Source organism: Marmota flaviventris, chromosome 3, assembly GCF_047511675.1.
Source record: "Marmota flaviventris isolate mMarFla1 chromosome 3, mMarFla1.hap1, whole genome shotgun sequence".
Classification (NCBI taxonomy): Eukaryota; Metazoa; Chordata; class Mammalia; order Rodentia; family Sciuridae; genus Marmota; species Marmota flaviventris.
Genome location: NC_092500.1, coordinates 113206319 through 113232593, shown reverse-complemented (window position 1 = coordinate 113232593; position 26275 = coordinate 113206319). Strand labels below are relative to the sequence as shown.

Here is a 26275-nt window from a genome sequence, read left to right as displayed (position 1 = left end):
TAGCCCAAACCCTAATACTAGCCCTAAACCTAACAAAAAAACTAGCCCTCATTCTAGCCCTAAGCCTAGCCATAATCATAACCCTAACCCTAACACTAATATTAAACCTTGCCCTAGACCTCAACCAACAATAACCCATTCTTTTACCCTAAACATAACCCTAACTCTAAACCTAAACTGTGGTCTAAACCTAACACTAACCCTAGCCCTAATTTAGCCCTATCCCTAACAATAACCTTAGCCAAAGCCATAAGACTAACTCTAACTCTCACACTAGCCCTATCACTAGTTCTAAACCTATACCTTACCATAACCTTAACCTTAGCCCTAACCCTAGTCCTAACCCTTGCCCTATGCTTAGGCCTAGACCTAACCATAGATCAAATCCTAACTCTAAATCTAACCATAACCCAAAGCCTTATCCTAACAATTATAAATACATTTATATTTAGACACTATGTCTACAGATGTTGGCTTCAATTATTATTTAGAATATAGTCATTAGTTTTATAAAAGGCATACCATTTCATATAATGAACAGAGGGCCAGGTGTAGGATGCTATTATAAGTAGGAAAGGATTGAGGGTATGAGATTAATCCATCTTAGCAAATTGGAGGAGAACTGTAATGAATAGACAGGGGTAATTTATGGAAGAATATATAAATTCAAATTCCTTATCTGTATTCGTAAAAGTACCCTATGTATAAATAGTAAAAGTAAGGAGGTTGAAAGTGGGATAGAGGGAGGAAAAAAAGAAGAATAAAATAAAGAAAGTAAGGGAGAATGAAAATGAGAAAATAAAGGGGGGTGAGGAGGGCCTATGCAATTCCTCTATATTAAACTATTCTGGTGATTCAGTTCTTAAACTCCAGTTTCATGCAATGTTCTTGGTTTCACGTGTGTAGAGATTGTGAGGACCAGAGGGAGAAGGGTAGAGAAGAATGGTTTAGAAGCGCAAGAATAGAAAAGTCTCTTAGAACTCTGTTTTCTTGCAGTAGGTAGAGTTGTCTATTCCTAGCATGAGTGTCTGTGCTAAGGGTGGTGGAGGTAGCCAGTTTGAGAGGGCTTGAGCTTCTACCTGGAGCCTCCCTTCTCTTAGTCTCTGAGTTGTAAACCAGGTACCTGTACAGTTGCTGTTCCACATCGATAGCTATGCCTCTCAAAAGCTTGTGAGAAAAATCTTGAGTTATCACAGCTGGAGGTAGGGGAGTTGGAATCCTGGTACCCGAGCAGCCACAGAACTGAGCTGGTAGCCATGGCAACTGATAGATGGTGAGTAAGGTTTTCCAAAATGCATTGCATCTGTTACATGTGTAGGGTGTTTGGTAAAGTGGTTGGTTCTGGGGTGAAGTTTGGCCGTGTCCAGAGCTTGGTCTGGTCACCCGCAAGCAAAGCTTCTGTGTTCTGTGCTACCTACACTCTGCACTGAGAGCACCTGCATGGCAAAGACTTCCATCTGAGCCATGAGCGAACCCGCGGCCAAGACATCTGTGTGTGCCAAGAGCTCACAGGAGGCTGAGACTTTAATCTGAGCCAAGAGCACATGCGCAACTGAGACATCTGTCTGGGCCTAGAGCTCAAGTACAGCCGAGACTTCCGAATGAGCCGAGAGCAACCACACAGCCGAGCCTTCCATCTGCACATCCAGTGTAGCCCTAGTTTTCTTCAAATTTGTATGATATTGGGCAAGATTCATCTTTTACTTATCCTTACTATGCTCCACAGGTTTGGGTCTTCTCAGTTCAATGGTTCGCTGTCAGGAACATTTTTTATTTTAAGATTTTCCTTCATTATGGCTTATTGATGTGAATGAAAATTGAGGTGGAAATCAAACAGGATTGATAGGTGGTGCTTGAAACTTCACACAATCAGTTCTCAGTGGGCACTCTCTGTTGTTGTTTTTTTTTTTTTTGTTTGTTTGTTTTTTTTTTTTTCTTTTGAAGGTAGGCCAAAGATTAAGCATGCAAAAGAAACTGTATCTGAGAGCCCTTAAGGAGAAAACAGAGAAATATGTATGTATTGAAATAAGGCTCCCAATAATTTCATCAGATTTCTTTGATACTGTGCAGTAATCATCTTTAACTTGCCGCACTAGGCTCCCCAAGTTGGGAATGTCTGGGATCAATGGTTTTCTATACAGGTAAATGTTAGGGTTATGCTTAGGGTTAGGGTTAGGTTTAGAGCGCTAGTGTTATGGTTATTTTTCTTCAAATTTCTTTGATAATAGGCTGGATTCATCTTGTCCCTAGTCTTACTGTGCTCCCCAGGTTTGGACCTTCTGGGTTCAGTGGTTTGCTGTCAGGAACAGTTTGTATTTTAAGGTTTCACTTCATTTTGACCTATATGGGTAAATGAAAATAGAGCTTGAAATCAAACATAGTTGGTTAGAAAGTTTGCTTGAAACTTCACACACTCAATCAGTTCTCAGTATGCATTTGCTGGTTTGTTTCTTTTGGAAGTAGCCCTATGCTGAAATAGAAAGAAATAGCTTCATCTGTAAGTGCTTTAGGAGCAAGCTTCAATATTTTTTTTTTTTGTTGAATCACTTTGATACTGTACAGGATTCATCCTTTGCCTAGCCTTAGTAGGATCCCCAATTTGGGGCCTGTAAGTTCAATGGTTCACTGTCAGGAAGAGTTTCAATTTTTAGGTGTCACTTCATTATGCCCTATAAGTGTGAATGGACAATGAAGATGGAAATCAAACAGGGTTGGTACTAGCTGCTTGATACATCACACACTCAATTAGTTCTCTGAGAGCACTCTGATTTCTTTCTGTTGAATATAGGCCAAAGGAGAAGCATGTGAAAACAACTTTATCCGAGAGCACATTAGGAGACAACAGGGAAATAAGCATGTAATGAACTACCTCCCGCAATTATTTGGTCAAATTTCTTTGATACTGTGCATGATTAATCTCTTAGCTTGCCCCACTAGGCTTCACAACTTTGGGACTTCTATGATCAAAGGTTATCTTAACAGGTTAGTGTTAACTTTACAGTTATGGTTAGGGCTAGGTTTAGACCTAGTGTAAGGATTAGAGTTAGTTTTGTTCAAATTTGTTGATACTGGGCAGGATTCATATTTTACCTAGCCTTACTATGTTCCCCAGGTGTGGGACTTCTCAGTTCAATAGTTTGCTGACAGTAACACTTTGTATTTTGAGGTTTCACTTCATTTTGACCTATATATTAAAGGGAAAAGGAGCTCGAAATCAAAGAGAGTTGGTGCTAGCTGATTGAAACATCACACACTCAATCAGTTCTCTGTATGCACTCTCTGGTTTGTTCCTTGTGAATGTAACACTAAGCTGAAGTATGCAAAGCAACTTTATCTGAGAGTACTTCGGGGAAAACAGGAAACTAGGCATGTATTGAACTATCTCCCCCAGTTATTTGGTCAGATTTCTTATATGCTGCACAGGATTCAACTATTAGCTTTCCCCAATAGGCTCCCACATTTGGGACATCTAGGATCAATGATTTTCTAGGGTTAGGTTTAGAATTAGGGTTAGGACTAGCTTTAGAGCTAATGTTAGGGTTAGAGTTTGTTCAAATTTTTTTGATAATTGGAAGGATTTATCTTTTACCTAGCCTTATTTTGTGCCCCAGTTTTGGGCCTTATTTGTTCAATGTTTCTCTGTCGGGAATAGATTGTTTTTATTGTCTCACTTCATTTTGAGCTATATGGGTAAATGCAAATGGAGCTAGAAATCAGGGGGTTGGTGCTAGCTGGTTGAAACTTCACATACTCAATCAGTTGTCTTGGGCACTCTCTGGTTTCTTCCTTGTGAGTGTAGCTGTAAGATGAAGCATGCAAAACAAATTTATCCAAAGTCTCTTTAGAAGAAAACAGGGCAATATGTATGTAGTGAAATACCTAACCCAATTATTTTGTTAAATTTCTTTGATACTGTGCAGAATTCATCTATAACCTTGCCCCACTAGTCTCCCCAAGTTTGAGACTTTTATGATCAAAGGTGCTCTTAACAGGTTAGGGTTATGGTTATGGTTAGAGTTAGGGCAAAGATTAGAGCTAGTGTTAGGATTAGAGTTAGTTTTTTTCAGTTGTTTTTTTTTTTGATACTGGACAGGATTCATCTTTTTCCTATTCTTAATATACTCCCCATGTTTGGGCCTCCTAGGTAACAGGAGTTGCTCTCAGTAGCAGTTTTAATTTTCTTGTTTCACTTCATTTTTCCCTATAGGGGTGAAAGGAAATGGACCTGGAACTATGAAAGTGTTTGTGCTAGCTGCTTGAAACTTCACATACTCAATCAGTTCTCAGTGCCCATTCTCTTATTTGTTTCTTGTAGAAGTAGCCCAAAGCTGAAGTAGAAATAAACAGCTTTATCTGTGAGCACGTTAGGAGCAAGCTTCAACTTTTTTCCCCCTTGGATTGCTTTGCTACTGTACAGATTCATCCTTTTCCTAGCCTTAGAAGGATTCCCAAGTTTGGGGCTTCAAGGTTTGCCAGTTCACTCTCAGGAACAGTTTGAATTTTTAGATTTCACTTTATTATGGTCTATATATGTGAATGAAAATGGAGCTGGAAATCTAACAGGGTTAGTACTAGTTGCTTGAAACTTCACACACTGAATCACCTCTCTGTGGGCACTCTCTGGTTTGTTCCTTGTGAAAGTACCATAAAGTGAAGCATGAAAAAATTATTTATCCAAGAGCACATTAGGAGAAAACAGGGAAATATGAATGTACTGAAATACCTCCCCCAATTACTTGGTCAGGTTTCTTTGATACTTTCAGGTTTCATCTGTCAGCTTGCCCCACTAGGCTCCTTTATTTGGGGGCTACTATGATCAATGGTTCTCTAAACAGGTTAGATAAGGTTTAGAATTAGTTTAGGGCTAGGATTACAGCTAGTATTTTGTTAGATTTCATTTATTTTCAAATTTCTTTGATACTGGGCAGGATTCAGCTTTTGCATAACCTTACTATATTCTCTAGGTTTGGGCCTCTTGGGTCAAAAGTTGACTATCTGGAACAGTTTTTACTTTAAGTTTTCACTTCATTTTGGTCTATATGGTTAAATGGAAATGGAGCTGGAAATCAAACAGGGTTGCTTCCTGCTACTTCAAACCTCAAACACTCAATCAGTTCTCTATGGGCTTTCTATGGTTTATTCTTTGTGAAAGTAGCCCTAAGCTGAAGCATACAAAGCAACTTTATGTGAGAGCACATTAGGAGAAAACAGGGAAATATGCATGTACTGAACTACCTCACCCAATTATTTGATACTGTGCAGGATTCATCTCTTAGCTTGCCCCACTAGGCTCCCCAAGTGGGGGATTTCTAGTATCAAAGGGACTCTAAACAGGTTAAGGTTAGTGTTAAGGTTAGTGTTAGGACCAGTATTAGGAATAGTGTTAGAGTCAGAGTTAGTTTTCTTAAACTTTATATGATACTGTGCAGGATTAATCATTTTCCTATTTGACTATTCTCCAAATGTTTGGGCCTCCTACATGAAAGTTTTGCTTTCAGGAACAGTTTCAATTTTCATGTTTCTCTTCTTTTTGCCCTATAGGGGTGAATGGAAATGGAGCTAGAAATTGAACAGGGTTTGTGCTAGCTGCTTGAAACTTCACACACTCCATCAATTTTCAGTGAGCATAATCTGGTGTTTCCTGTGGAAGTATCCCCAAGCTGAAGTAGAAAGAAACAGCTTTATCTCTGAGTTCTTTAGGAGCAAGCAGAATACCCATGTACTGAAAGAGCTTCAAATTTATTTGATTGTATAAATTTGATACTGTACATGATTCATCCTTGACCTAGCTTAGTAGGCTCCCTAAGTTTGGGAGTTCAAAGTTCAATGGTTCAGTGACAGGAACAGTTTGAATTTTTAGGTTTCACTTCATTATGGCCTACAGGTATGAATTAAAATGGAGGTGGAAATCCAACAGGGTTGGTGCTAGCTTCATTAAACTTCACACACTCAATCACTTCTCTGTGGGCATGCTCTGCTTTGTTCCTTGTGAAAGTACCTTAAGTTGAAGCATGAAAGAATAATTTATCCAATATCACTTTAAGAGAAAGCAGGGAAATATGAATGTAATGAAACACGTCCCCCAATTATTTCATCAGATGGCTTTGATACTGTGCAAAATTCATGTGTTATCTTATACCCCTAGGCTCCCCAAGTTTGGGACTTCTATGATCATAGGTACTCTAAACCGTTTAGAATTAGGTTAGGGCTAGGGTTAGATCTAGTGTTAGAATAAGAGTGAGTTTTGTTCAAATTCATTTGAAACTTTGCAGAATTAGTCTTTTACCTAGCCTTACTATTACTTACAATTTATCCAAGAGTACTTTAGGAGAAAACAGGGAAATATGAATGTATTGAAATACCTCCCCCAATTATTTCATCAGATTTCTTTGATACTGCTAAGGATTCTTCTATTAGCTTGCTAAACTGGGCTCCCCAAATTTGGGACTTGTATTATCAATCTCTATAAACAGAAGAGGCTTAGTTTTATGATTAGGGTTAGGGCTAAGGTTAGAACTAATGTTAGGTTTAGAGTTAGTTCTGTTCAAAATTCTTTGATACTGCACACGATTCCTCTTTTACCTGGCCTTCCTATTTTCCCCTGTTTTGGGCCTTCTCGGTTCAATGGTTTGCTGTTAGGAACAGTTTGTATTTTAAAATTTTTCTTTATATTGTCCTATTGGGTAAATGAAAATGGAGCTGGAAATCAAAAAGTGATGGTGCTAGCTGCTTGAAACTTTATACACTCAATCAGTTATCTGTGGGCCTTCTCTGGTTTCTTTGTAGTGAAAGTTTTCCAAAGCTGAAACATGCAAAATAACATTATCTAAGAGCACTTTAGGAAAACACAGGGAAATATGCATATGCTGAACTACCTCTCCCAATTATTTGGTCAGATTTTTTGATACTGGGCAGGATTCATCTGTTAGATTCCCCTACTAGGCTCCCCCAAGTTTGGAAATTTTATGTTCAAATGTTTTCTATACATGTTAATGTTAGGGTTAGGGTTAGGGTTAGGGTTAAGGTTAGGGTTAGGGTTAGAACTATGGTTAGAGTTAGTGTTAGGATTAGAGTTAGTTTTATTCAAATTTCTTTGATACTTGGAAGGATTCATCTTTAACTAACCTTACTATGCTTGGCAGTTTTGAGCCTTCTCATTTCAATTGTTCGCTGTCATGAACAGTTTCTATTTTAAGGTTTCAATTCATTTTGACCTATATGGGTAAATGAATTTGGAGTTAGAAATCAAACAGTGTTGGTGCTAGCTGCTTGAAACTTTATACACTCAATCAGTTCTCTGTGGGCACTCTCTGGTTTGTTTCTTGTGAATGTAGCCCTAAGCTGAAGTATACAAAGCAAGTTTATCTGACAGTACTTTAGGAGTAAAGAGAAAAATATGAATATACTGAAATACCTCCCCCCAATTATTTGGTCATATTTCTTTGATACTGCAAAGGATTCATCTGTTAGCTTGCCCCACTAGGATCCACAATTTTGGGACTTCTATTATCATAGGTTCTTTAAACAGTTTAGGGTTAGTGTCAGGGATAGCATCAGATCTAGGATTAGAGTTACAGTTAGATTTGTTCAAATTTATTTTAATTGGGCAATATTCATATTTTTCTTATCTTCTTATGTACCCAAGGTTTGAACTTTCTCAATTCAATTTTTCACTGTTAGAAACAGTGTATATTTTAAGGGTTCACTTCATTTTGACCTCTATAAATAAATGGAAATGTAGTTCCAAATCAAACAGTGTAGGTGCTAGCTGCTTGAAATTTCACATACTCAATCAATTCTCTGTCTGTACTTTCTGATTTCTTCCTTGTGAAACTATTCCAATGCTGAAGCATGCAAAAACAACTTTATCCGAGAGCCCTTTAGGAGACAACAGGAAAATATGCATGTAGTTTACTTCCTCCCCCTATCATTTCTTCTAGCGTAGGGTAAGTGTTAGGTCTAGGGGTAGGGTAATTGTTTGGTTTAGGTTAAGGATTATTTTTTAGGGCTAGGGCTGTGTTTTTGTTTAGGTCTAGGGCTAGAGTTATAGCTATATTTAGGATTAGCTTTGGGTCTAGGTTTAATGTTAGGGTTAGGTATAGTTATAGGTTTACCAGTAGGGCTACTATTAGGGTTTGGTTTAGGGTTAGAATCAGGTTTAGACCTAGAGTTACTGTTAGGGTCATAATAAGGGTCCAGTTTAGGGTTAGAGATAGAATTAGGGCTATGGTTAAGACTAGTAATATGCTTAGAGTTTAAGTTAGGCTAAGCATTAGAGCTAAGGTTAGGGTTATGTTTAGACTAAGGGATGTGTTATAGCTAGGTTCAAAGGTAGGGTGAGGTTTAGAATTAGGGTTAGGGCTAGGGTTAGGGTTAGAGTTAGGGTTATGATTAAGGCTAGGTATAGGGCTAGAATGAGGGCTAGGTTTTGTTGTAAGTTTAGGTCTAGAATTAGATCTAGGGCTAATGTCAGGTCTAGTTTTACAGTTAGGTGCAAATTTAGGATTACGTTTATGTCTTGGTCTAGTGTAAGGGTTAGGTTTAGGGTAAGGGTCAGTTTTAGAGCTAGGTAGATTTATAGGGTCAGGGTCAGGGTTAGGGTTTGTTTTACGTTAAGGTTTGGGGATAGGGCTCAAATGAGCATAAAGGTTAGATTTAGGGTTAGGGTAATGAATAGGGTTAGGTTTAGGGTCAAGGGTTGGTTTAGGGTAATGGAGAGGTTTAGAGTTAGCAATAGGGTTGGAGTTAGGTCTAGGGTTAGCATTATGATTAGGGTTATTATAAAGGTAGTGTATGGGTTAAAGCTAGGGTTAGGTCTAGGTTTATTGTTATGATTAAGGCTAGAGTAAAGGTTAGGTTTTGGATTAGGGCTAGAAATTCTAGCTTAGGGTAGGGTTAGGGTTAGGTTTAGGGTAAAGTTTAGGTTTGGAGCTAGGGTTAATCCTAAGGTGATGGTTAGCTTTAGTGTTTTTCTATGGTTAGGGTTATGGTTAATGTCCGGGTTAGGTTTAGAGTTAGTGCTAGGGTTTTCATTAGGGTTAGGGTTATATTTAGGACAATAGATTGGGTTAGATGTGAGGTTAGTTTTAGGGTTATTTTTAGTTTTAGGGCTAGATTTACTACTGGATTTAGGGTAAGGTTTAGGATTTGAGTTAGGGTTAGTGCTACGGCAAGGGTTAGGTTAAGGGTTAGGTCTAGGGTTAGATTTATCGTTTGGATTTGGGTTTCGGTTAGGGTAAGGGCTAGGGTTATCATTAGGGTTAGGATTAGAGTTATTGTTATGGCTAGGGTTAGGGGTACAGTTAAGGTTAAGATTAGGGTTAGGGTTAGGGACAGGGCTAGGGTTATGTTTAGGCTAAGGGTTAGGATTTGAGCTAGTGTTAGGTCTAAATTTTGGGTTAGAGTGAGGGTTAAGAGTAGGGTTAAGGTTAAGGTTATTCTTAGGATAGGTTTAGGCTTCGAATTAGGGCTAGGTTTTGTGTTAGGTTTAGGCCTTGGGTTAGTGCTATAGGTAATGTAATATCTAGGATTCTCATTAGGGTAGTATTTCGGTTAGGGTTTTGGCTAAATCTAGTGTTAGGTTGAGATTTCTTTTTAGGGTTAAGTTTAGAGCTAGATTTATTGTTCATGTTAGGTCAGTGTTCAGGTTAGAGTTAGGATTAGGATGAAAGCAAGAATTAGGACTAGGTTTAGGTTTAGGGGTAGTGTTAGTGTTTGGTTTAGGTTAAAGATTATTTTTAGGGCTAGGACTAAGTTTTTGTTTAGTTCTAGAGCTAGAGTTATCACTAGATTTAAGATTAGGTTTAGGTCTAGGGCTAGTGTTGGGCTTAGGTTTAGGTAAAAGTTCACTCATAGGGATTTTTGAGGGTTCAGTTTAGGGTAAGGGTCAGGTTTAAATTTGTAATTAGTGTTAGCGTAAGAATAAGAGTGAAAGATAGAGTTAGGTTTTGGGTTAGGGTTAGAGCTACAATAAGGGCTATGGGTAGGACTAGTACTAGTGTTATGGTGTTGTTTAGGCTATGGATAAGGATTAGGAATAGGGTAAGCATTATGGATAGGATTTGGCTTAGGGTAAGGGATAGGGTTAGAGCTAGTGTTAGGGCTAGGGTTAGATTTAGGGTTAGGGCTAGTGTTAGGGTTAGGGTTAGATTTAATCTAGTGTTAGGGCTCAGATTATGGCTATTTTTGTGTTAGGGTTAGGGCTACAGTTAGGCTATGGCTAATGTAAAAACTAGGGTTATGATTAGTGTTAGTTTTAGGGGTAGGGATTGGGCTAGGTCTAGTGTTAACATTAGCTTTATGTTTACGGAGATATTTAGAGCTAGGGTTAGTGTTTGGATAAGAGTCTGGTCAGGGTTAGTTTTAGGCTAGTACTCAAATTAGAGCTAGTGTTATGGCTAGTTGTAGGGTTAGGTTTAGGTGTAGGTTTAGGGCAATGGATCGGTTTTGTTTTAGGGCTAGGTGAGAGTTTGAACTAGTTGTAGGTTTAGCGATATTGTTCAGCTAGTGGTAGAGTTAGGTGTAGGCTTAAGATTAGGGTTAAATTTAGAGTTATGGTTAGATCTAGGGTTAGGGCTATAGCTAGGGTTAGGGCTAATGTTAAGGTTATGGTAATGGATAGGTTTAGAAATAGAAATAGGTCTAGGATTAGAGTTAGATTTAGTCTTAGGGCTAGGATTAGGGGTTCGGTTAGGGTTAGTGCTATATTAGCCCTAGGATTAGCATTAGTATTAGTGTTATGTTTAGTCCTACGGTTAGGATTAGGGTTAGGGTTAATGTTATTGTTAGCATTAATTTTAGGGATAAAGATGGGGTTATAGCTAGTTTCAGGGCTAGATTGAGGATTAAAATTAGGGATTGGGATAGGATGACGTTTCAGATTAGGATTAAGGCTCAGTTTAGGACTAGTATGAGGGCTAGGATTTATGTTAGGGTTAGGTCTAGGTAGAATTAGGGCTAGGACTAATGTCAGTTCCAGGGTTATGGTTAGGGATAGTGTTAGGTTAGGTTTATATCCAGGTCTAGTGTAAGGGTTAGGTTTATGGTTAGGGTCAGGTTTAGAGCTAGGTGTATTATCAGGGTCAGAGTCTGGTTTAGGGTTTGGTTAGGTTAAGATTTAGGGTTAGGGCTCGAATTAGTGTTATGGTTAGGTTTAGGATTAGAGTAATGGATAGGGTTAGGATTAGGGTTCAGGTTAGGTTTAGAGTAATGCATAATGTTAGTGTGAGTGATAGGGTTAATGTTAGGCCTAGGGTTAGCATTTGGGTTAGGCTTATGTTTAGGGTAATGAATATAGTTAGTGCTAATGTTAGGGCTTGCATTAAGGTTAGCATTTTGGCTAAGGTTACTGTCAGGTTTAGTTTTAGTGAAAGTGTTATGGTTTGAGCTAGTGTTAGGTTTAGGTGAGGTTAAGCATTAGAATCAAGGCTACAGTTAGGTTTAGGGGTATAATTATGGCTTGGGTTAGCATTAGGATCAGGGTTATGTTTAAGGTAATGGATACAGTTAGAGCTGGGATTTGGGCTATGGTTACAGTTAGGATTAGGTCTAGGTTTAGGGTTAGATTTAGGGTTAGGGCTAGGGTTATGTTTAGAGTAAGGTTTAGAGTTTAGGTTAGGGTTAGGGCTAGGGCAAGCATTTGGGTTAGGCTTCGTGCTAGGGCTAGTGTTAGGGTTACGCTTAGGGCTAGGTTTAGGGCTAGGTTTACTGCTAGGTTTTGTTTGAGGTTTATGGCTAGCATTAGGGCTATGGGTAATGTAAGAGCTAGGGTTATGTTTATGACTAGTTTTAGGGTTAGGGTTATGGATAAGTCTATTGTTATGGTTAGGTTTTTGGTTAGGATAAGGTTTGTAGCTAGGGTTTGTGTTAGGGTAAGGGTCAGTTTTGGGGTTAGCATTTGGTTTATGGTTAGGGCCAGAATTAGAACTAGGGTAAAGTCTAGCGGCAGGGTTAGTCTTTGTGTTAGATTAATGGTTATTGTTAGGCCTAGAGCTAGGTTTTTGTTTAGGGCTAGGGCTAGATTTCTGGCTCTATTTAGGATTAAGTTTAGGTCTAGTGGTAGTGTTACGGTTATGTTTATTTATAAGTTTAATGGTAGGGCTAGTGTTAGGTTTCAGTTTAGGGTTAGGGTCAGGCTTAGACCTAGTGTTAGGGTCAGAATAAGGGTCATGGATAGGCTTATGGTTTAGGTTAATGTTAGAGATAGATTGAGGCCTAGGTTAAACATAGTAACAGAGTTAGTGTTTGGGTTAAGCTAAGGATTAGGGTTAAGACTCGGGTAGCATTATCTTGAGGGTTTGGCTTATGGTAAGTGATAGATTTAGAGCTAGGGTTAGGGTTATGTTTAGGGCTAGGGTTAGTGTTAGGGTTAGGGTTAAAGCTAGGGTTGGGCTAATATTAGGGCTAGGTTTTTGTTAGGGTTAGGGCTATGGCTAATGAAAGAACTGGCATTACAATTAGGGCTAGTTTTAGGGTTAGGTTTAGGTCTAGGTCTAGTGTTTGGGTTAGGGTTAGGTTTAGAGTTGGTTTAGGTTTAGTTTAGAACTAGGGTTTGTTTTATGGTAAGAGTCATGGTCAATATTAGTTGGAGGGTTAAGGTTGGGACTTGAAATAGGGCTAGGGTTAGGGCTAGGTTTATCATTAGAATTTGGTTTAGGTTATGGGTTAGGATTAGGGCTATATCTCAGTTTATTTTGAGATCTATGGCTAAGGTTAACTAGTTTTCAAATTACCATTAGGGTAAGGACTAGTTTTAGGGTGAGGTTTAGGTTTAGGATTAGGGTTAGATTTAGAATTAGGGTTAGATCTAGGTTTAGGGCTAGGGCTAAGTTTAGGGCTATGTTTGGGCTAGGTTTAGGGCTAGGCTATGGGCTATGGTAAGGGATAGTGTAATAACTAGGAATAGGGCTAGGGCGAGAGTTAGAGTTAGTCTTAGGGCTAGGGATATGGTTAGGTTTAGCATTAGGGCTATATTAGTTCTAGGATTAGAGCTAGGGTTAGTATTAGTGTTAGGCCTTGGTTTGGGGCTAGAATTAGGATTAGGATGAGGGTATGGTATGATGTTATATTTAGGTTAGGGCTAGGGTGCCAGTTAAATTTAGGGTTATGGCTAGTGTTAGGGTTAGGGTTAGGATTAAGGCTAGATTTGGGGACAATATTAGGGCTACATTTTTTTGTTAGAGTTAGGGCTAGCATTAGGGCTAGGGCTAATTTCAGGACTAGGGTTATTATGATTAGGGATAGTTTAAGGGTTAGGTTTATGGCTAGGTATAGTGTAAGGGTTAGGTTGAGGGATAGGGTCAGTTATAGAAGTAGGGTCCTATTAGTGTCATGGTCAAGGTTAGGGTTTGTTTAGGTTAAGGTTTAAGGTTAGGGCTAAATTAGAGCTAGGATCAGGTTGATGATTAGTGTAAGTGTTAAGTCTAGGTTTAGGGTTAGGTTTAGATTTAGGGGAAAGGATGGGGTTATAGCTAGGTTCAGAACTATGGTGAGGGATAAAATTAGGGATATACCTAGAGTTATGGTTTGGGTTAGGATCAAGGCTAGGTTTAGGGCTAGAATGAGGGCTAGTGTCTGTGTTAGGATTAAGGCAAGAATTAAGGCTAGGGCTAATATCAGGTCTAGGTTTATGGTTAAAAATAGTTTTAGGGTAATGTTTATGGCTAGATCTAGTGTCAGAGTTTGGTTTAAGGTAAGGTTCAGATTCAGAGCTAGGGGTAACATAATAGTGTTACATATTGTGTTTGTTTTAGGTTAAGGGTTAGAATGAGGGCTCAACTTAGCATTAGAGTTAGAGTAGGTTTAGGGTAATTGATAGGGTTAGGTTTAGGCTTCTGGCATGGGTTAGGGTTAGGGTTAGGTTTAGGGTTAGGTCAAAGGTTAGTTTTCTGGTTACAGTTAGGGTTAGAGTTATGGCTAGGGTTATCAATAGGTTTAGGGTTAGGGTTAGGGTAATTGGTAGGTTTAGAGCTGGGTTTAGTGATAGGGTTAAGATTAGGTTTAGGGCTAGGTTTAGGGTTAAATTTAGGGATAGGTCTAAGTTTATATTTAGGGTAAGAGTTAGGCTTTGAGTAAGGTGTAGGACTAAGGCTAGGGTTAGTGTAAGGGTTAGGGCTAGGGTTACGGTTAGTGTTATGCTTAGGGCTAGGTTTAGGCCTAGGATTCGCTCTAGGTTTTGTGTTAGTTTAAGGTGTAGGATTAGGGCTATGGGTAATGCAAGAACTAGTATTATGATTAGCGCTAGTTGTAGTGTTAGTGTTATGTATAGGTCTAGTGTTGGATTTAGTTTTTTGGTTAGAGTCAGGTTTAGAGATAGCTTAGTGTTAAATACAGGGTCAGTGTTCTGGTTAGAGTTAGAGTTAAGGTTAAAGCCAGAATTAGGACTAGGTTTTTGTCTAGGGGTATGTTTAGTCTTTGCGTTAGGTTAAGAGTTATTATTGTTAGGGGATAGGGGTAGGTTTTTGTTTAGGTCTTGGTTTAGAGTTAAGGCTAGATTTAGGATTAATTTTAGGTCTAAGGCTAGTTGTAGGGTCATGTTTAGGTACAAGATTACTGGTAGGGATAGTGTTAGATTTTGGTCTAGTTTTAGGGTCAGTTTTAGACTTAGGGTTAGTGTTATGGTCAGAATAAGGGTCAGGGTTAGGGTTAGTGTTTGGGTTAGGGTTAGAGCTAGAATGATGGATAGGGTAAGGACTTTGTATAGGGATAGGGTTTTGAATGACCTAAGGATTAGGAATAGGTCTAGGGTTACCATTAGAGTTAGGGTTTTGCTTAGGTTTAGGGATAGAGTTAGAGCAAGTGTTAGGGGTAGGGGTATGGTTAGGATTAAGGTTAAAGGTATGTTTAGGGCTAGTTTTTTTTGTTTGTTTGTTTGTTTTTTGTTTTTTTGTTTTTTGTTTTTTTTTTCTTTTTTTTAGCATTAGGGCTAGGGCTAGGGCAATGGGTAATATAAGAACCAGAGTTACAATTAGGGTTAGCTTTATGGTTAGGGTTAAGGGTAGTTCTAGTGTTAGGGTTAATTTTAAGGTTAGGATGAGTTTAGAGCTAGGGTTATTGTTAGGATAGGATTCAGGGACAGGGTTAGTTTTACGGTTAGGGTTAGGACTCTAATTAGAGTTAGGTTTACAGTTAGGTTTTGGTTTAAGGTTAGAGTGTTGTTTAGACCTAAGGTGAGTGTTAGGATAAGAATCAGGGTCAGGATTAGTTTTAAGGTTAGGGTTAGGAATCGAATTAGGGCTAGGATTAGTTCTAGGTATAGTTTAGCGTTTGGTTTATGTTAAGATTTAGGGTTAGGTCTATTGCTCGGTTTATTTATTTTTTTATTTCTAGGGTTAGGGTTAGGGCTAGTTTTATGATAAGTATTAGGGTTAGGGCTAATGTTATTGTTAGGCTTAGGCTTATGGTTAGGGATACATTTAGAGTTAGGTTTAGATCTAGGGTTAGGCTATTACTAATGATAGGGCAAGTGTGAGGGCTATGGTTAGAGTCATTGTAAGGGATAGGGTTAGAACTATGATCGGGCTAGTGTGAGAGATAAAGTTTTTCTAAGGGATAGGATTAGGATTCAGGTTTGGGATAGGATTAAATTAGGTCTAGGATTATGGCTAGGGTTAGTGTTCAGCTTAGGCCTAGCAATAGGTTTATGGTCATGGTTATGTTTAGGATAAGAGATGCTGTTATATCTAGGTTTAGAGGTAGGGTGGGGGTTAATGTAGGGTTAGGGCTAGGGTTAGGCTTAGGGTTATGATTAAGGCTAGGTTTAGGGCTAGGATGAGGGCTAGTGTTTGTTTTAAGTTTAGGGCTAGGATTATGACTAGAGCTAATATCAGGTCTAGCGTTATGGTTAAAGATAGTGTTAGGGTCAGGTTTATGGCTACATCTAGTGTAAGGGTTAGGTTTAGGGTAAGGTTCAGGTTTTGAGCTAGGGGAATTTTTAGGGTTAGGGTCAAGTTTAGGGTTTGGTTTAGGTTAGGATTTAGGTTTAAGGATCGAATTAGCATTAGGGTTAGTTTTAGGGTAATGATAAGGTTTGGTTTAGGGTTCTGGTTAGGTTTAGGGTAATTGATAGGGTTAGGATTATCCATAAGGTTAGGTTTAGGCTTAGGGTTAACATTAAGTTTTGGGTTATCATTAGGGGCATGGGTAGGATTATAGCTTATGTTAGAACTAGAGTTATGGTTACAAATAGATCTTGAGTTATGGTTAGGTTTCAGTTTGTAACTAGGGTTAGGTTTATGGTTATATTTAGTGTAAGGATTAAGTTTTGAGCTACTTTAGGGCAAGGGCAAGGGTTAGATGTAGGGTTATGTCTATGATAGGATTATGGTAGGGTTAGTGTTAGTTTTAGGATTAGGGCTAGTGTTATCATTAAGGGGTTTAGGGTTAGGGTAATGGATAGGGTTAGATATAGGGTTAGGGTTAGGGTTAGATTTTGGTTTAGGGTTAGGATTAGGGCTATGGTTATGTTTAGGTTTATGGTTAGGTTTAGGATTTGAGCTAGGGTTAGGGCTATGCTGAGTGTTACATTTAGGATTATGTCTAGGGTCAGTTTTCCATTTAGGGTTAGGTTTAGAGTAGGGTTGGGCTAGGATTTTCAATAATATTAGTGTAAAGGTCAGGCGAGCGTCAGAGGAAGAGACCATCAAGAGACTGTCTCATGCAACAGCAAAGGGTTTATTGGTGGTCCAGCATGCTGGGGCTCAGAGCTCACTTGAATAGAGCAAAGAGCCCTGAGAACAGCTTAAGCAGAGCTTATATACTTTCCTTGGAGAGGGCAGGGAGGGAAGTTACATTCTGCAGTTTGGCAGTTGGGGACAGCACATTCTGGGAACAAGATTAGCAAACAGTTCACAGTTGGGGACAGCCCATTCTGGGAACAAGATTAGCAAACAGTTCTTAAGATTTCAACAGTGTTTTGTTAAGCATACAGAAAAACGGAGTGACAAGTACCTATTTTATTAAACTTTCATTCTCCACTTCTTCTTCTGGCTACTTTTATTCATAAAAGTGATCATTGGGGGGTGTCACATTCTATGTCTACTAGTGGGGTATATTGTTGTCTGATTACCATAAGTTTAATTGTCCAATTTGAGCTTGGAGAAAGGAAACTACACGGTTGAGCAAGCAAGGTCCTACAGTTAGCAATAATATGAGGATTATTAATGGACCGGCCAGGGCTGATAAAAGCGTGGTTAACCAGGGGGACTGTGTGAACCAAGACTCATACCACCCTTTTGGGGCTTCTCTCTCTTGCTGATGCTCTTCAAGGCATCTTCTTAATTTACTCATAGATTCATTAACCACTCCAGTATGGTTGGCATAAAAACAACATTCTTCCCTCAATGCAGCACAAAGGCCCTCTTCTCTCATGAAGAGGAGGTCTAACCCTCGCCTGTTCTGTAAAACAACTTCAGAGAGAGAGGTTAAAGATTCCTGCAAAGCTGTGATGGAGGTTTCTAATATCTTTAAGTTTTGGTCCATTGCTGTTTCTATTTGGGTCATTTGTTGTGTCTCACGGACCAGGGCAGTGGTTCCTGTGCCCACCCCTGCAGCAACTCCCATTCCTAATAGGATGACTAAAGTGAGGAATACAGGTTCCCGGCAGAACCGGGTTGTATGCCCCCCTATTTGATCGTCAAACGAACCTGCATCATGATAGAGCACTCTGGGAAACATCTGCATCATTACACAATAATTTACAGAGCTGTTAAATACCTGGGCTGAAATGCAAGGAGTTAACCCTGTGTCACATGCCCACCAGATTCCATTTTCAGGGGTAAGGAAACCCTGTGTGGTGCTAATTTTTTTTATCTGGGTACATAAGTGTTGTTTACTTTTAGGTGGGGACCCTATATATAAGCCTGCCCCGGTTATTTCTGGGAGGGTTAACTTAGGATTTTCACCCCAATTACAGGAGGAACTCTGCGCTTTTACTGCATAAGTCCCGTCAATTGCTATCCCTTCATAGTAAGGAGGAGCAGTGGAGAGACAGAGCCAACAAGACTGAGTGAGGTCTGGTTGCATGAAATTCAGTACCGCAAAGGTTCCTTCAATTAGCCCCCAGGGGGAGGGGTTGACTTCACTCTGGATTGGGGAAGTAAACGAAGGTGAAACTTGAGAAGTATGGGAAGGGACCCTAGTAGATTTAGGTTCGGGAGGTCCATGAGGCCTAATTTCTGACTTAAGGGGATTGGGCCCTATGGCTAAGGGAATTTCTTTTCTTTCAAACCGGATAGTGAACCAAAGGCCAAAATCATATCCTGTGGTGTAAAATCACATTCCATAGGTTTTTCCTGAAAGCCATGTCCAGACATTTCGGTTTCTTCCTTTGGAGGTGAAGGTTATATTTAGGGGGTTACATAGGCTACTTGTGTTACATGGAGTAGGGTCAGCTAATCCAGAAGTCCCCACTTGGGGGTGCCATTTAAATGGGAGACATTGTTTGGGACTTAACTTAGTATTATTTCTTCCTACCCAAATCAGACTATCAGGGGAGTTTGGGTTCCACCAGGCAGCCCCTGTATACTCACATCCCCATGACTTACAGAAGAAGTTGGTTTCTCCCCCACACAGCCGTGACTCTTTGTGGCTTCGATAGTCCTCCGGGCAAACATAGTAATCTAGGCTAGCCAACCTGCATCTGGCTTGCGTGTCTCTACATCCATAATGTTTGTTTCCATTATCTATGGTACAAAAGGGATTTAATGAAATTTTAGTGGGATCATCTTCATCAGGGATATCCCAATAGGAAAGACCCATATCCAACTGACAAATGTCTGGGTAGAGAGATGGCCACCAGGTCCCTAAGGGGGCTGTATGTGAGATTGACCATACTTCCTGTCCAGTAGGATTTGTGATTAGCCATCGCTGCTGAATGGGCTGATGAGGGTTAGGACTACTGGTGGTCAAGGGGAGAGTCCATAGCCCTATCCACATGGCAAATATGCAATTTGAGAGGGTTACCAGTCTTTTCCAGTTTCCAGCCAGAGTCTGGACAGGGCACAGGCTTGAGATGAGAGGCATGGATCCAGGAAGTGATTCCGTCTACTTTTACCGCTGTAGGTGTTATAATTAGCACCTGGTATGGTCCTTTCCAGTGGGGTTCCAGGGATGACACCTGATGTCGTCTTATGTAGATGAAGTCTCCCACTTGATATCGGTGTGGAGTCCCTTCGTCCCCAGGTTGGTAGGCAGTGGCCAGCTGTTTCCACAGGTATCGCTGGGTTCTTTCAAGAACTTTAAGTCTGTCAAGCAAGGGGGTGTGAAAGGAATTGTTACGTCTTAGAGTTGGGGTTAGGTCCCTTACTGGAGGAGGGGCACCATAGAGAATTTCATAGGGGGTGAGGTTACACAAAGAAACAGAGGGAGTATTTCTTGCATGAAACAGTGCATAAGGCAGGAGCATAGTCCAATCTTTTATGTCAGTCTCTAAGCTTAATTTCGTTAAGGTCTCTTTAATGGTTCTATTCATTCTTTCTACTTGTCCTGAGCTCTGTGGTCTATAAGCACAATGTAACTTCCAATTAATCCCCAGGGTCCTGGTTAACTCCTGACTTACCTGCCACGAATGCCAGTCCATTATCAGACCCTATTACCTTAGGCAGGCCATATCTTGGAAAAATATCTTCCAGGATCTTTTTGACCACCATTTGCACCCTTTCTTTTTTTGTGGGGAAGGCTTCAATCCATCCTGAAAATCTATCTACAAAGATTAGGAGATATTTAAGTCCATACCTTGTTGGCTTAATTTCAGTAAAGTCCATTTCCCAGAATTGTCCTGGTCTGGTTCCTCGTAGGTGCTTTCCTGCAGGAAGCTTGGAAGGGTAAGCATTAAGCAATTGACAGACCCGACAGGCTTTTGTTACCAGTTCAGCTATTTCCTTTCGCTGTGAGTCAGTTAGTGGAAAACTCTGTTCTTGATCCTTCAGGAATGCCTGCAGTTTCTTTGAACCAAGGTGAGTGAGTTGATGTACATTTTTAACATAGTGTAGGGCTTTCTGAAATTGCAGGCTGGGCTCAGTGAAATCAAGGAGTTCAGTGTCAGTGTCCTTAGATGTTAAGTTGTCGGGGTGCTCCGATGTAGTTAAATCTCCTGACTTATGTTCCCCCAGTGTGGAAAGTGTTAGCATGGTTACTCTGTTTAGGGCTGCCAATTTAGCCTCTTCATCTGTCCTGTTCCCGACTGCTATGGGATCGTTTCCTTTCTGGTGTCATGGACAGTGCACTATAGCTAGTTCTCTAGGGCTTTGCACTGCTGAGAGGAGGTGGAGGATCTCATCTCTGTTTTTTATTTCCTTTCCCGCCGAGGTTAATAGTCCCCTTTGCTGGTAGATAGCCCCATGTATATGAGCGGTAGTGAAGGCATAGCGGCTATCTGTGTATATAGTGGCCTTTTTGCCTGCCGCTAGCTTTAATGCCTTCGTGAGGGTGATCATCTCTGCCTTTTGAGCTGATGTTCCCTCCGGGAGGCTAGAGGACCAGATGACTTTAGTTCCACTAACTATTGCTGCCCCAGCTCGCTGCTTACTGTCCTGGAGGAAGCTACTGCCATCAGTAAACCATATGACCTCAGGGTGGGGCAGTGGCTGATCCTTTAAATCCCGTTGTATACTGGTTTCTTCTGCCAGTATATGTTGACAGTCATGAGTGACGGGTCCTGATGATTGTTCAGGGAGTAGTGTAGCCAGGTTAAGCGGGGCGGGGGGTCCCAGCGTTATTCTGTCCTTGTCAAGCAACAGGCTCTGATAGTGTGTTATCCTAGAGTTTGATAGCCATCTGTCTGGTGGCTGGCGGATGATGCTCTCTAGGGCATGGGGGGCTATAATTGTTAGCTTCTGCCCCAGCATTAACTTATCAGCATCCTTGATTAGTAGGGCAGCCACTGCTATAGCTTTTAGGCAATGGGGCTATCCACCAGCCACTGGGTCCAGCTTTTTAGACAAGTAGGCTATAGGCCTTTTCCAGGGTCCTAGAGTCTGAGTGAGCACTCCTCGTGCTATTCCTTTCTTTTCAACAATGTAGAGAGTAAAGGGTTTTTCTACATCTGAGAGTGCTAAGGCCAGAGCAGATAGTAGCGCCCTCTTGATGTTATCAAAAGCTTGCTGGTGCTCAGGGGTCCATTGGAATTGGGTATCTCCCTTTAACAGCGGGTACAAAGGAGCAGCTAAGGACGCAAACCCAGGTATCCATAACCTGCAAAAGCCAGCAGTCCCAAGAAACTCTCTGAGTTGCCTCCTGTTAGATGGGGGTGGTATTTGCACAACAGTTTGTTTTCTGGGCTCAGTGAGCCATCGTTTACTGCCCCTGAGGGAATAGCCCAGGAAGATTACTTCTTGCTGGCAAATTTGGGCCTTTTTGGCAGAAGCTCTATACCCGAGTTGAGCAAGCTCGGATAATAGTGCTTGGGTCCCAGACTCACAGTTTTCCTTGGTGTTAGCTGCCAGTAGCAGGTCATCCACATATTGAAGCAGGGTGACTTTGGGTTGTGTAGTTCTGAAGTTGTTGAGATCTTTGTGGAGGGCTTCATCAAAGAGAGTGGGGGAGTTTTGGAACCCCTGTGGGAGTCTAGTCCAAGTTAGTTGACCAGACATTCCAGTTTCTGGGTCTACCCACTCAAAAGCAAACAGCAACTGACTATCTTTATGCAGAGGCAAGCAAAAGAAAGCATCTTTTGAGTCCAGAACAGTATACCATTTTCGCTCAGGGTTCAGAGTACTGAGCAGATTGTATGGATTAGGTACTGTGGAGTGAATGTCCTCCACCCTGTTGTTGATCTCTCTTAAGTCTTGTATGGGGCGATAGTCCCCGGTTCCTGGCTTTTTTATTGGTAGCAGGGGAGTGTTCCAGGCTGATTGACAGGGCCTTAGGACCCCTAAGGCCAGATAATTCTGAATATGGGGCCTTATCCCATCTTTAGCTTCTTTTCTCAGAGGATATTGTTTGACATTAATTGGGGAGGCTGAGGTTTTTAACTCCACTGTTATTGGAGATTGTTTCACGGCTAGGCCTAACACAGCAGTTTCTGCCCAGGCATCTGGGTAATCTGTTATCCATTTCTGGGGTAGCTTGCTGGTTTGATCAGCCTTGGGGGGTGTAAAGAGTTGATATTCATCTTCGACAGACATAGTTAAAGCCGTGACTATAGGAGTTTTTACTGAAGGATTTAGAAATTCCATTTGGGGGCCTTCAGGGTTAAAAGTTATTTTGGCCCAGAGCTTGGTGAGCAGATCTCTGCCCATCAATGGGGCCGGGCATTCTGGGATCACTAGGAAAGAGTGATGGACTTTTCCTTTCCCCAGGTCCATGGTCCTCTTAGTTGTCCAAGCCCAATATTTACTGTCATTAGCCCCTTGAATTAGAGACCTTTTATTTGATAGAGGGCCCAATGGGGCCTTAAGGGCTGAGTATATTGCCCCTGTATCCACCTCAAAGTTTACTGGGGTCCCCTCCACTTCAAAAGTTACCCTGAGCTCGGGGAGGGGATCCGAGCCCCGACTTTCCTAGTCATCCTCCAGAGTTAGAATGGCTGGCTGGCATGGCTCTCTCTTTCTAGGGCACCCTTTGGCCCAGTGTCCTTTTTCTTTACAGTAGGCACATTGATCTGAGGCCAGAGGTGGCTTTTGGTGTGGGCCCAGGTATCGCTTCCTGTCTCCCTGTTTCTTAATTTCTGGCCTATTTGTTGTTGTGACCAGTACCTTAGTCAATGCCTTAGTCTGTCTTTTGCTTCTCTCATCCTCCCTTTGCTCCTTTTCTTTCTCCCTCATTTGTTCTTTCTTTTCCTCAGTTTCTCTCTTATAGTATAACTTCTCAGCTTCTCTGACCAAATCTCTCAAAGTCATATCTTGTAATCCATCTAAGCATTGTAACTTTCTTTTAATATCCAGGGCAGCTTGCCCAATAAAGGCCATCATGACAGATGCCTTTTGATCCTCTGCCTGAGGATCGAAAGCAGTATATCTCCTATATGTCTCCATAATTCTCTCTAGAAACATAGAGGGAGATTCATCAGGCCCTTGAATAATCTCTCTTACCTTGGCCAAATTAGTTGGTTGCCTAGCGGCTGCTCGGAGACCCACTATTAGAGCCTGGCGATAAGTGGACAGATGCTCCTTACCTTCAAAGCTGTTGGGGTCCCAGTTGGGTCGGTTCAAGGGGATGTCGGCTTCGATTATGTTGGGAAGTTGTGTCGGTCTCCCATCTGGTCCGAGGATATTTTTCCTAGCTTCCAGGAGGATTCTCTCTCTTTCCTCTGTCATGAAGAGAGTGCCTAGGAGTTGTTGGCAGTCATCCCAAGTAGGCTGGTGTGAAAACATCAATGACTCAATCAGACCTGTGAGCTGGGTGGGGTCCTCGGAAAAAGGGGGATTGTTATTTTTCCAGTTATATAGGTCTGAAGAGGAGAAAGGCCAATACTGGTAGGTTTGCATTTCTCCTCCATGGCCATCATCTATCATTGGCCCATAAGGACAGAGGGGGAGTATCACGGGGGCTTTAGGGTTTTTAATCATTCGTCGCGGCGAGTTCCTTTAGCCGGGTTAGCTTCCTCCAGGGGAGGAGGGGCTCTGTGTGCTGCGGGGAAGTCATCTGGAGGGCGCTGGGCCAGCTCAGCCTCCTCCAATGGTGGAGAGGCTGAGTCAGCAGCAGGGGAATCACTTAGAGGGTGTTGGGGGTTGGGGGCCGAGGGCAGGAGATAAGGAGGGGGAGGAGAGTCCAGTAGAGTCAAATCTTGAGACTCAGGGAGAACAGAGGGTTGAGGAGGAGGAGGAGCAGAGGGTTTGAGAGATAGAATTGTGCGGGAAGGAATAGGAGCGGGGGCAGGGACAAGGAAGGGCTTCACCCATGGAGGAGGAGATTTGCAGAGGTCTTGCCAAGTTAAGATATATGGCTGTTGATCTGGATGGCTATGTGGCCCTGGCTGAAAGACAATATCTCTGACTTTTTGAATTAGTGGGGAGTAGAAAGATCCTCCTGGGGGCCATCCGACTCCAAAGGTGGGCCATTCTGAGGCACAGAGAGTCTGCCAGGTCTGACATTTTACTGAAAAAGAAAGATTCTGAGCCCTTAAGCGGACTTCAGTCCAGTGATCAAGGGTCAGGGACAGAGGGGTTGAAGTGCTCTGTCCCATAATGAAAGATACACAAACAGTGAAAGCAACGTCACACGACACAGATAAGACAAGACAATAAAGACAGGCAATGGACGTCCAACACTGAGACCAGGACTGAGTAGCTGGCAAAACCCGATGGGCTGGCAATACCGAATCAGAAACAAAATATCACTGAGTCGAGGAGACTATTGTTCCTCGATTTCCTGAGTCCTCTGGAGCATCCCCCAGGGACGTGGCCTGTGGCTCTGTGACACGTCTGTCAGCCACCATTGGAGAGAGCTCATGCTCTTCACCGACAGCCATTTTGCTAGCCCTAACCTGAAACCTGAAACCAGAAACCTGGAACCTGAAACCAGAAACCTGGAACCTGAAGCCAGAAACCTGAAACCAGAAACCGGAAACCTGAAACCTGGAACCTGTAACCAGAAACCTGAAACCTGGAACCAGAAACCTGAAACAAACCTGGAACCAGAAACCAGAAAGCAGAAACCAGAAAGAGGTGCCTTACTTACCCCGAGAGGAGCCTGTTGGGGGTCTTTCATCTGCCGCTGCCGGATCTCGCTAGGGCCACCAGATGTAAAGGTCGGGCGAGCATCGGAGGAAGAGACCACCAAGAGACTGTCTCATGCAACAGCAAAGGGTTTATTGGGGGTCCAGCATGCTGGGGCTCAGAGCTCACTTGAATAGAGCAAAGAGCCCTGAGAACAGCTTAAGCAGAGCTTATATACTTTCCTTGGAGAGGGCAGGGAGGGAAGTTACATTCTGCAGTTTGGCAGTTGGAGACAGCACATTCTGGGAACAAGATTAGCAAACAGTTCACAGTTGGGGACAGCCCATTCTGGGAACAAGATTAGCAAACAGTTCTTAAGATTTCAACAGTGTTTTGTTAAGCATACAGAAAAATGGAGTGACAAGTACCTATTTTATTAACCTTTCAATTAGTTTTCAGGTTAGTGTAATTGGTAGGTTTTGAGCTAGGTTTAGGGCTATGGGTACGTTTAGGATTAGGTCAAGGGTTAGGGTTAGAGTTAGGGATAGGTCTAGGTTTATGTTTAGGGCGAGGGCTAGGGATAGGTTAGGGCTAGGGTTAGGGTTACTGTTACGCTTAGGGCTAGGTTTAGGCCTCGGCTTAGCTCTATGTTTAGTGTTAACTTAAGGCTCGGGTTAGGACTATGGGTAATTTAAGAACTAGGGTTATGATTAGGACTTGTTTTAGTGTTAAGTTAAGGCTGGGTCTAGATTAAGATTAGGTTTTGATTAGGGTCAGGTTTAGAGGTACGTTTAGTGTTAAAGGGAGGGTCAGTGTTCAGGTTAGAGATAAAGTTAGGGTTAAAGCCAGAATTAGGACTAGGCTTAGGTCTAGGGTATGGTTATTGATTAAGGTCAGGTTTAGAGGTACGTTTAGTGTTAAAGGAAAGGTCAGTGTTCAGTTTAGAGTTAAAGTTAGGGTTAAAGACAGAATTAGGACAAGGTTTAGGTCTAGGATATGGTTATTGATTGGGTTAGGTTAAGTGTTATTATTAGGGCTAGGGCTCGGTTTTGGTTTAGGTCTAGAGCTAGAATTAAGGCTATATTAAGGATTAGGTTTAGGTTTAGGGCTAAAGGTAGGGTTAGGTTTAGTTATAAATTTACCAGTAGGGCAGTGGGGGATTGAGGGTTAAGGGCCAGGTTTAGACCTCAGGTTTGTGTTATGGTCAAAATATGGGTCAGGATTAGGGTTAGGGTTTGCAATAGTGTGAGGGCTATAATGAGATATAGGGTTAGTTCTATTAATAGGCTTAGGATTTCTTTAGCCTAAGGATTAGGAATCGGTCTAGGGTTACCATTAGGGTTAGGGTTTTGCTTTGAGTAAGAGATAGTGTTCGAGCTAGGTTTAGGGCTGGGTTAGGGTTAGGGTTAGGGTTAAAGCTAGGTTTAGGGCTAGATTTTGTGTTAGGTTTAAGGCTAGGGTTAAGAAATTGGCTAGTATAAGAACGAGGTTTATAATTAGGGTTAGTTCTAGGGTTAGGCTTAGGGGTAGGTAAAGTGTTAGGATTAGGTTTATGGTTAGGGTGATATTTATAGCTAGGTTTAGTGTTAGGATATGAGTCAGGTCAGGGTTAGTTTTAGCGTTAGGGTTAGGACTCAAATTAGGTCTAGGATTACTCTTAGGATTTGGTTTAAGTTTGGGTG

At 41.5% G+C, this 26275-nt stretch overlaps 1 protein-coding gene across 9 annotated transcripts in view; it reads right to left on the bottom strand.

Moving 5' to 3' along the window:
- Positions 1-24864, bottom strand: part of LOC139705235 (uncharacterized) — a 116091-nt gene extending 91227 nt beyond the window's left edge. The window contains exons 1-7 of one of the 9 annotated variants that reach the window (XR_011707131.1): positions 24616-24864; positions 23111-23294; positions 19732-19801; positions 18961-19241; positions 18543-18680; positions 7126-7214; positions 1751-2340 (exon numbers count right to left, since the gene is read on the bottom strand). Coding sequence is in view for 4 of the 9 variants with exons in the window: in XM_071610256.1 (XP_071466357.1) it covers positions 18271-18680; positions 18961-19241; positions 19732-19801; positions 23111-23294; positions 24616-24645 (975 nt within the window). In the remaining 5 variants the exon portion in view is untranslated. Of the gene's footprint in view, positions 1-1750; positions 2341-2593; positions 2670-2854; positions 3185-5718; positions 5999-7125; positions 7215-16639; positions 18681-18960; positions 19242-19731; positions 19802-23110; positions 23295-24615 lie in introns of those variants that run through there. The other 8 variants (XR_011707132.1, XR_011707134.1, XR_011707133.1 and 5 more) reach the window with 8 other exon arrangements.
- Positions 24865-26275: the final 1411 nt, after the last annotated feature.